The 10,905-nt window shown below is 36.1% G+C and overlaps 2 protein-coding genes across 6 annotated transcripts; both read right to left on the bottom strand.

Annotated features, from left to right (window-relative positions):
* Positions 1-1,756: 1,756 nt before the first annotated feature.
* LOC113309418 (UDP-glucuronic acid decarboxylase 6) lies at positions 1,757-5,871 on the bottom strand. Of its 4 annotated transcripts, none has more exons than XM_026557850.1 (12): positions 5,723-5,871; positions 5,015-5,107; positions 4,834-4,920; positions 4,638-4,725; positions 4,339-4,430; positions 3,721-3,785; positions 3,550-3,638; positions 2,962-3,039; positions 2,777-2,870; positions 2,481-2,547; positions 2,310-2,373; positions 1,757-2,225 (listed from the first exon to the last, which is right to left on the bottom strand). In XM_026557850.1, exons 2-12 carry the CDS (start codon positions 5,081-5,083, stop codon positions 2,005-2,007), a joined length of 1,014 nt encoding a protein of 337 aa, XP_026413635.1. In that variant the 5' UTR covers positions 5,084-5,107; positions 5,723-5,871; the 3' UTR covers positions 1,757-2,004. The 4 variants fall into 4 exon arrangements, with proteins under 4 accessions (XP_026413635.1, XP_026413637.1, XP_026413634.1 ...); XM_026557852.1 differs by lacking the exon at positions 5,723-5,871 and adding an exon at positions 5,551-5,575; XM_026557849.1 differs by lacking the exon at positions 5,723-5,871 and adding an exon at positions 5,379-5,511.
* Positions 5,872-7,439: 1,568 nt separating this feature from the next.
* On the bottom strand, positions 7,440-10,015 carry LOC113310896. Of its 2 annotated transcripts, none has more exons than XM_026559716.1 (5): positions 9,554-10,015; positions 9,212-9,359; positions 8,899-9,113; positions 8,591-8,767; positions 7,440-7,906 (listed from the first exon to the last, which is right to left on the bottom strand). In XM_026559716.1, exons 1-5 carry the CDS (start codon positions 9,728-9,730, stop codon positions 7,820-7,822), a joined length of 804 nt encoding a protein of 267 aa, XP_026415501.1. In that variant the 5' UTR covers positions 9,731-10,015; the 3' UTR covers positions 7,440-7,819. The 2 variants fall into 2 exon arrangements, with proteins under 2 accessions (XP_026415501.1, XP_026415500.1); XM_026559715.1 differs by having other exon boundaries at positions 8,899-9,119; positions 9,554-10,012.
* Between the last annotated feature and the right edge of the window lie 890 nt (positions 10,016-10,905).

The raw sequence follows: 10,905 nt of genomic DNA, 5'->3' as shown, positions 1-10,905 counted from the left end.
ACCACCACCACCGCCTATTAAGAAATGTAACAACATCAATGCAATCACAATTAAGTTCGGTTATATAATAATTTTATCGAGTATAAAAGACGCCAGCCGCAACCTGATTCTGGGACCACTCCGGAGGTATTTTCCAACAAACCCTTCGCTTTAATTTGATTTTGATTGCTTCAATCGAATAGAAATCATCAAAATAGGGTTTTAATAGGAGTTACAGATCCATGTTCGGTTAGGTCGATTTTCCAAAAAATCCTAGTTTACTAACCGAACTTCTTGAAAATGAAGAACACGAAGAACAGTTCGGTTCTATTGGATTTAAAACTAAGTCACCGAACTCTCTGTTCGGTTGTTTCGCAAAAAAAATTAAAATTACAAAGTAACCGAACTCCACCCTTAGAACCGAAAAAAAAAACAAATCCAGTCTAACCGAACTGTGTTGGTGTGGCCACTATGTTGAGTTCCAAAATAACCGAACTTAGCCAATATAGTTCGGTTTGTTCGCAAAAAATTTTAAAACTACAAAGTAACCGAACTTATCCAATAGACGCTGGAACTTCACATTTTTTTTTGTTTGTTAAGTTCGGTAACTTCACAATTTTATCGCAGAAACCGAACTCAGAGTTCGGTTGGTTAGCTGTTAGGTTCAAGTTTGCGAAAGAACCGAACTTTGTAAACTTATATACTCTTATATTACGTAAATTTCGGTTAGATCAAAAGTGCATGCAGTTTGCGAACCAACCGAACTTTGTACACCAAAGTTCGGTTAGTTGAGAACCAACCGAACATAATGATGCAACTCCTAGAAATTATTAGAGAGTTCGGTAACCTGCGTGTTTGGAACAAGTAACCGAACTACACTTTCAGATGAGTTCGATTACTTGTTCATCTCACGGGGCAACCGAACTACAACTTCAGATGAGTTCGGTTACTTGTTCTTCATATAAAGTAACCGAACTACAGCTTCAGATGAGTTCGGTTACTTGTTCTTCATATAAAGTAACCGAACTGTTCAAAATCCAGTTCAAATCCGGATCATTTTGAAGATTAACAAATATTCTAGGAGAGAATGGAGATGAAGAATCAGATGAGTTTTCATCATTTGAATACTCAAACTTAGTGAATTGGAAAAAAAATATTATTTTCCATGTTTTTCTCCTTCATCTTCTCTAACTCTACTCTCTCAATAATTCTACTCAACTAATAATAAACCCATCTTTTAATTTAATCTCACTAATTGTTTCTAACTAAATCATTCACTAATCATAACCTAAAATTAATTAAGAGGGTAGATTAGATATTAAATAAATAACTAAATATGGGGTGACCTAGAATTACTTCTAATGTCTTTTGACCAAAATAAAACCATGATCCCCAAAAAAATCGTTCGAACTAAAACCCCTAGAAGGCTAAATCATTACGGCCCCTATAATATGAACACAGCTACTGCCTACTGGGCTAGTGGACCGTATAAGTCCATAAGTGAGGTCCATAATCTATTATATTACATTCAGCTTGAGCCTTGAATTTAAATTTTGGATGTCTGGATGCTGGTAGTGCTCCGACCGTAAATATGGCGATGACCAGGTGGAGAATAGCACTTTCATCTAGAGTAAAACTTGTAAATTAATAACTTTGGGACCAAAGAAATTACCGGAGAAACCAAATCTATTAAGAAGATTTTACTGCAAACAGGATGGATAGAGCTGTGAGCCATTCCCCTTTTCCAGAGATAACTAAGAATTTTTCAGAATAAAACTGAAAGAGATAAAACTTCTGGTTGTAAACATGTATATAAACTATGAAGTAAAAAATGTCAATCAGAATTCAACAACAACAACCCTGCGCGAAAAAAAAATGAAACGCTTGCTCGCTCGCCACTCATCTGCCTAGTTTATTTTTTGATAATTATATGGAAAAGAAAAGAAAAAACATACTATAAGGAGGCGAAATGCCGAAGAATTTTTTTTACTTTTGTTCTCTTTAGATTCATGATATAATCAATTTCTATTTAGGAACTCCAAGCCTCTGACGGAAATCTTGCTCCATCAAGGGAAGTCCTTCCCGCAAGTTAACCTTAGGTTCCCATCCCAACAACTCCTTTGCTTTTGTGATGTCTGGCTTCCTCTGGCGCGGATCATCTGGTGTGTTTTCCACGTTCTTGATCTGCACGTCTTGATTAATTAGCTCCTTCACTGTCTCGGCAAGTTCCATCATTGTGAATTCACCTGCAATTTTCAAATTAGAAGCAGAGAAAAAGAAGATATGTACAAACTAGCAAACAGAAAGTAAGTGGTAAATTATGGACAAACCTGGGTTCCCGATGTTAATTGGTCCAGTGTTTTCTCCTTCCATTAGACGAATAAGGCCATCAACCTACAAACAAAATAGAAAACAAATTACAGACCAATGATTAAGCAGTCCAATTACCCATTTCGAAAACAGCACGGCCGTTGACACTCAAAATATAGATTCAGGCATACCATGTCAGAAACATAGCAGAAACTTCTGGTTTGTGTTCCTGGAGCTTGTACAGTCAATGCTTCACCTCTGCAAAAAAAAAAAAAAAAAAAAAAAAAAAAAAAAAAGCTTCAGATAATTAGCTGAACTGCAGAATTATAGAATTTGATCAATTCCAAAGAAAAAAACAATTTAGGGCATTAACGTAGAGCAATTCCTGAACTGGAATAACTGGACAGAGTAACAGCTCCAACTCACAGTTGACTATAAGATAAAAGCATACTGAACAATCTATGAAATAAAAATGTTATTAGGTTACCTTAGTGCTTGAGCAATGAAATTGCTGACAACACGTCCATCATCAATATTCATGCGAGGTCCATATGTATTGAAGATCCTAGCAATGCGGATTTCTGTTACAAAACCACATTTTAAAGAGACTTAGGAAAAGCAATAAACGTGTAATAGTTGTAGTAAAAGTATCAGGTACAACTTGTAGAGTACCAATGCCGTGCTGCCTGTGGTAATCAAACATCAAAGTTTCAGCTACACGTTTTCCCTCATCATAGCAACTCCTGACACCTGAAATACAAGACATAATATCAGACTATCAGTTGATTATGAAGAAAGCTTTGTGTGCATCCACCTAACAAACAAACCCATTCTACTCTACCAATAGGTTTAAATTAGAAGAAGTCCAATCAACGAAAGGAAATTAACTATGGGGTATATTACCAAAAACGTGCATCTAAAAGCCCAAATGACAATATACAGCCGAATTTCAAAAACACAAAAGGCAGTGGAAACACAAGGTTTGCAAGGGCAGCAAAAGAAACCATTAAGATTAGTCAATTACAGCTTGTTTTTCCGCAAAGACATGTGTTCTAGCTAAACACGTTGTCCAAACAGCAAGTTTCTGGTATCATCATGCAATCATAATACAGGGCACCCTTGAAATCATGCGACAACTGAAATCGGTGAAATGCATCCTTCATATCAAAATTTTGTTTTAAGGGATAAGGCCATTCGAACGCATCCGGAATTAAGTTTAAAATCGACGAAATAGAGCAGACATATGAAAAGTGGACATACCAATAGGGTTTACATTGCCCCAGTAATCCTCAGTTTGGGGATGCACAAGTGGGTCACCATACACCTCTGAAGTTGATGTGAGTAAAATCCTGTTAAAAATACTCAAACTGTAAGGAGTGACCCCAGATAACAGAAACATAGTAATGGCCATAAGTGAGTAATTGCTCTGACCTTGCTCCAACACGCTTGGCAAGTCCCAGCATATTCAATGTGCCGATGACATTTGTCTTGATTGTCTGTTAGAATATCATAGCACACCAGTTAAAACTACCTCTAAGTTCACAGTAGCTTTTTGGAAAGCACACAACCACTGAGAGTCCAGTATGGTAAAAGACAATTTCATGGAATATAAGATATGCTTATTCGACAGGATTATTTGGTACACGGTTATTCAGTATGCAGCATAATAATACAATAACTCGGGAAGGAGGAGTCGAGCATCAGGGGAATGCATTTGTTTATAAATGGCTTTATGTTGTCTAACAAACACATCCAGTATGTAAAATGTTCAAAATTCGAAGTTACAGGACATATGTGATACCCAGAAAGGGATGGTTCAACCATACAAGTGATATAAGCCTACAATAAATGCACAGGAAAAGATAATGCAAGAATGGTGATCTAATAATGAAAGAAAAGGGGGGAAAATAACATATTTGCTCAAGGGTAGTGAGCAACATAGAAAAACTGAGATAATGGCGTCTCATATGCAAGTAACAACGGATAGTTATTTGCAAAAGAAAGAGGATTCTATTACACATCCATGAAAAGACAAACAAGGAAACTCACTTTTACAGCATTGTATTTATAGAAAATTGGGGAAGCAGGGCAAGCAAGATGGTAAATCTGATCAACTTCAACAAGCAATGGCTCAGTCACATCTGCAAGAAGGCAGATACAAATAGATACGTTAACAATACTGAATGATTATATAGTGCCACCATATAACTGCGCGGTAATGTTCCATTATAAGAGAAAATAGGAAATTTCCGAAACCATAAAACTTGTTCATCTAATTATATCAGCATAGAAGATTATATCACATCTAGCATCCTCATAACAGAACTTTATAAAAGAAAAGGAAGTACCGTGACGGATAAGCTCGAATCTTGGATGACCAATCCATTTTTTCAGGTTATCCTTTGACCCAGTGAAGTAGTTATCGGCTACAATAACCTAAGACACAGAACATCACATATTACAAAGCATCCAAATACTTTCAACAAAAAAGAAATTGTTTCCCTTATGTGGTGTGATACAAATGTGAACTGTGTTCGACCATACCTCATTTTTCTCATTCTCCATCAACCGATCAACAAGGTGAGAGCCAATGAATCCAGCTCCCCCAGTAACCAAAATACGCATATTTGACTATACAAAACATTAAAAATTTCAAGTATTGGGATCACAATCAATATCAACAGCTCTTGTAATTGCAATGTTTCAAAGAGAAAAATAAAATTACCTGAAAAAATTTGGAGTTTCTCAAAGGAGATGGAGTTGGTGGTTTCTTCGCCTCTCCATTAGTTGCCATTGCCTAGATCTCTCTTCCCAACCCCTGAAACCAAAATCAAATCACTCAAAATTCTGGTTCAAAATCCAAAACTTTTGAATACCCACCCAAATTTTCAAAACAATTCCAATCAAATTCAGACATAAAAAACAATAATCTTCACTCAAATTTCCAATCAAAACCCAAAATTTTAAAACATTTCCTAATCAAATTTCAGACCTCAATACACAACAATATACACAAAAGCCCCATTTTTTTCATCAAAATCCCAATTTCTCAATCAAACAAACCCAAGATTCTAAATCAAAATTCAGACCTGAAAACACAATAATCTACTGAAAAGCTCTAATTTTTCCTTCTGCTACAGAAACCCTTTTGTGAAAACATTCCATGATCATCATTATATATACACAATCAAACCCAATAAGAAGAATCAATAAAAAAAGACAGCTTTTTAATCACACCAAACCAATCAACACACTACATACCTAACTGACAAAAAAATCTTCAAAAACAAGCAAAGTAATAGGTATTTGAAAGATACCCAATACTTAACAAACCTCAACACACAATTATAATGGGATTGAAACTCTTTTTTCTTCTCAGATCTAAATCTAAAAAAAAACAAAATTAAAATTAAAAAATTAGAGAATTAATTACCTTGACAGTAATAATTAAATCAGATAGAAAAGTCAATATCTTGGGATTAGGGGAGTTTACAGAAGGGAAAATGTTTTTATTTATAGGGAGTAAGAAGAGGGGAAAAAAGATGAACTGTAATTAAGATTAAAGATAGGATTTTTATTTTTATAGGAGGAGGGTAATTGATTTCGTTAAATTAAGATTTCGAATTTTGTTATCCTTTTGTCTTACGTTTGCAAATGTGGGACCCACTTGGTGGTTTAGGATTCTGTTGCCACGTCTTTCAGTGGAGTAGAGTGAGGGAGGAAGTCGACTCAGACACTCAGCTGACTCAGCTCGGAGTCTGATTCAGAAAGAATGGAATCTAGACGCTAGAATGCGATGTCAACAGGTCCATATGATCGCTAGACGAGTTTACCACAAAAGACTAGCACTTTGTTTGATATGGATCTGGCTTGGCTCGAGTCAGATGTTAGATCGTTTTGTTTTCCTGTTTTTCAGATGTTTGACTCAGAATCTAATTTGATATTTGACTTGGAATCTAATTCCGGTTGTATATGTGACTAAAGGGTATTTGAGTAAAGTATAATTTGAACTTCTACTATTAGGCACGTATTAGATGATTTTTGAGTCAGATTCAGAAGAAACAGTAAAATTCAAAGAAAAGAAGGAAAAAAAAATGTGCAACGTATAATATCTCTACAAAAATGTGAACTCAAAGTCTCATTCACAAAAAGCAAGACTATTTTTTGAATCAAATCTTCAGTAAAATTTTCAAGTCAAGCAAAACAAGTTCACAATTAGGGGGCACTAGCGTTGAAGCGTCCACAATAGAACAGCTAGTGGAGTTGTTTGTGCACGCTTCGAATGTTGGATTGTCCTTCAAATGGCATGCAAAGGCAACCAACCATCTTTCAGGAACATGTGATTAGCCTCTCCTTTACGCCAAAATAGTTTAAAATTTAGTATTTTTGATAAAAACCTTGACTAAAGTCTAGAAAACAAACAACTAGTTGTATTTCTGGCAACATTAAAATTGATTAAAACAAATGCAAATTGATAAAGTTCTTTGACAAAAATAATATATGTAGCATATGCGTTTGTTGGTTTGGCATCATCCAGAGATATGCCTTTGTTGCCCAGACCACCGACAGGAAGAAAGTAGTCTTGCAAGACTTCTCCAAGATGCCCATAATAAACAGGTGTGTTTGTGATTTTCTGGGCTTAATTACAGTGGCAACTGTCAAACCTAGGGACAGTTCTGCCACGTTCATCCATCACTGCCCTGCATCTTTCACCAGGACTCGACAACATTCCCAAATGGTTCCCAACAACCTTCTGAATGTGCATCCACCACTGCGCCTAAATCGGTTCACCAGCAATACAGAACACTCAGCAGTGGGTTTCCAAGAACCTGTGCATCCATGAAGATGGCCTCAACTTGGAAACAACCTTTAAAGTGATCCCGGTCACCAATATATCCTATAGAACCCACTCTCAAGTAACAGCTTTTAAGATTTCCGAGGAATTTCTCAACTGATCACCAACAATAACCTTATTTGAACTTTCAATAATAGCTTCCATAGTTGCTACTTCTCAAAGCATTCCTCAGAAACCAAAAAATCTTGGGATGCATATTGCTACCAATAGAATCAACTTTAAGAAACACTGCAATCCATGTACAACATTTGGTCACAGAGTCCTTGCTCTGGCATTTGTTAAGAGCAAGATCCAATTATCAATTTCGGAACAATTGACTGTGTCTTCAATTTGCTCCCGAACACCTTATTATACATAAACTGTTTAAATTATCACAGTAACTTTTAGAGCTACATACATTCTCTTGATACCAAGGCCTGACAAATAAATAAAAATGGAAAAAATCAAAGCTATGTGGTTACATAAGACGACTGGTCAGCCACTCGACCCAATAAATCGTCACTATATTGTTCAAGATTGGACACACTAAGGGTTGACAATCGGTTTGTGAAGAACCCATAGCTCCCATCTAACCTTAGGCAAGAACTGGTGACTTGCTAACTTATCCTAATAACTAAAAAAATAAGAATAACAAGCTGAGCACAACAATAATGTTAACAATTAACTAAGGTAGCCTTAGAATATGTCGGGATGAAAATTTCCCGGAATGGAACTACTTCCTTGCGCCCTTTGCAAATGGACCTTCAGTGTGTAATTGTTCATCTGGATCATGAAGAGAAGATATAATTACTACAGATGAAGTATGATCAGGAACTGATATCAACCATAGTTATCTAAGGCAAGTTATTTAAAAAGAAGAAAGGAGTTGTACCAAGATACTTTTGTACAGTTTGAAAATCTCGTACAGGTGAAAGGTTTTTTACTTGATGGGCTCAGGATACAGGTATCGTTCTAATCAACTTCATCTTCTACGTACTTCAAGCCTAATGCATGTTGAAACAGCATGATTTATCGCAATCAATTTACTATATTCTTGAACAGGTCAATAGAAATACATTATCTAGGTGTATACGTTCCTAGAAGCAAATACTTTACAATGTATTTTAATCCAATAATACACCCATCACACATAACGTTCTCCCAATCAACACACAAGTAGGTAGCAGCTAGTTGTGACTCTATAGCATGTACTGGACATAACTGTTGCCACTGGTTGCAATATCCCATGGCAAAACTCAGCCATACACCATAATTTATGCTAAAAGGCTTCAAGATCCAAAATAAATGTCAGCATGCAGAAGAATATTGAAGGGACACATTGTAAATCGGGTGAAAATTAAACTTTGGAAACCAAGTCAATTGGAGGATCTGTCCTAGCGCATGATAACTTCGGAATTAGCGATTTTTCCAATAAGGCAAAGCTCAAGATAAGATGTGTTCAGTTACCTCTAATGTTTTGATTTGCTCATGGTACTGGCCAAGCACATGCTTCAGTTGCTCCACTTCCCTCACCTTACCCTCATGCTCTAAATTACGTTCATGCTGTATGGCAACAGCTCTCTTAAGAATCTGATTGTCTCGTAACATGTTCTGCAGATGCTCTTTCATTACCGCAATCTCTTGCTACTCGACAAGAAAATACAAACACCCTATCAGTATCCGAAGACCAAGAACTCGTATTGACAAAAGGCAAAGTAGAAATAGAAATGTGCATTTCCAATCACAATTTTTTTGGATGAAATTGCTTATGCTACCTCATGTGATGCTCTTGCATTGTCAGCAACACTCTTCTCAAACGCTTTCAACATCCTTGCAGCACGTCTCCTAGCATCATCAAGGTCTGAAGCGCTCATCATTTCTTGAACAAAAATATCCACCCATGAAGCCCCATCCATGGGATTTCTAGATTCAGCAGCCGCATCCTTTTCTTTCAATTCTTCAATCTTCTCCTCTGCTTCTTGAATACTCCCTGCACCTAAAATCAAAAAGTAAATTAACCCTTTTGTATTCCAACAATTCATCAAAAATGCAACATTTCACTAAGAAAATAACGCGCATTTCTCTAACCTTGAACCGAAGGACTATTGGCGTTCATCATTGAATCGGGACTTTGTAATTCAGTTCTCGCAGAAACATCCCCAATACACAGAGCATTTAGACTCTCAATTGCATCTTCAATTTTATGATTATGTGTATTCAGAACACTTTCCACCAACTAAAAAAAAAATCATCCATAAAACCAATCAGAAACTTCAAATTACAAACAAATTAAAACCTAAATTATCAAAAAGAAATTAAAAAACAAAAAAAAATCCCAAATTCAGTCAAATCAAATGAAACATAAAAATGAGATTCAATAAATCAACAATCAAAAATTGCAGAGAACCAAAGAAATTGATTGCGATTTACCTCACGATCCATAGAAGGGAACATACGGAGTAAGATTGAAATCTTATCTTCAGAAGAAGAACCAAACCCAAAATCACGAACAGGTGAATACCTTCTTGATCTCTTATTAGAAGGTGATGATGAAGATCCGAAGATTTCTTCGAACCCTAAACGTTTCCCACAGACCCCTGCAGACATTTCCTTTCAAATAATCCCCTTTCAAACAACAAACCCTAATTCCACCCTCACCAAAATCAAATTCAATCAATCAATTCTGAAATAGATTTGTAAAAATTATTAGCGATTCACTGTTAATCGAATGAAGAACACCCTAAAATGATAAGAGTGATTGGAATCTGAGGTTGCTTGAAGAAACCCTAGCCAATTTACAATCACAAGAAAGAATGATTTTATATACAAGAAGAAAACAAAGGAAACGAGAAAAAAAGTATTTTCTTTTGCTTTCTGGGTACTGTACACTATAGTAGTTGATGGAAATGTTGTTCGGTGCTTATCCACCTATAGATATTAAAATCGACCACTCGGGGCAAGTGACCCAGCGGCCCAATTATCAGAAGTGGTAATTGGATATTTGTCCCTACTTTCCATGATCTATACAAATATCTTTATCACACAATAAATATGTCACTCTTCATCCCTAAGCCCATTAGGGATCCGATAAGGTTTTATTTCTTTTAAATTTCCCCTCTTATCTATTGTTTTTATCTAGAACAATTAATTGGGGGATAAAAAAAAGAATTGGGGGATATTGATTACTTCCCCCAACCCATGGTGTGTGCTAAGGGGTGATTTTTTGGTATGAAAATACTAAAATACCCTTTGATTAATTTAAAAAATTATGAAAAAACCATTATACCCTTTCTCCTAAAACATCAAAATCAAAAACCAAATTCATATATCCCCCATTTCAGTACCGGCACTGACCTAGGGTTAGGTTTTAAAAAAAAAAATCATCGTTATTCATCCGTTCTTCGTCGATTAATCGTCAATTCAAAAATTTCTGCGTCGATTAACCTACCCAAATCATAAACAATGTCTCCACGAAAGAAAACGAATGCCCAATCGAACTCAAAATCGATTGCTCAACAAAAACAGGAACAAAGAATTGCTAAGATTGCTCAAGAGCAAGATGAAGAACAAGCAACGGATTCGGACAATCAACCTCTCGCAACCATGGCTTATGTGAGAAGGTAAGTGATTTTAAACTACTTTATGAGTGTTTTAATCGATCTATAGCATTGGGTTTAGGTTAGAATCGCAAACCCTAACTGAAACAGTTGAGTTTCAGTGATTACCCGCACTGAAATATGTATGAATACGGTGCCGGTTTTACCTTCCGGTCACTCCGCAGA

The sequence above is a fragment of the Papaver somniferum genome, chromosome 9, assembly GCF_003573695.1.
Source record: "Papaver somniferum cultivar HN1 chromosome 9, ASM357369v1, whole genome shotgun sequence".
Taxonomy (NCBI): Eukaryota; Viridiplantae; Streptophyta; class Magnoliopsida; order Ranunculales; family Papaveraceae; genus Papaver; species Papaver somniferum.
Note: the sequence above shows the minus strand (reverse complement) of the source record. Positions and strands in the feature narration are given on the sequence as shown.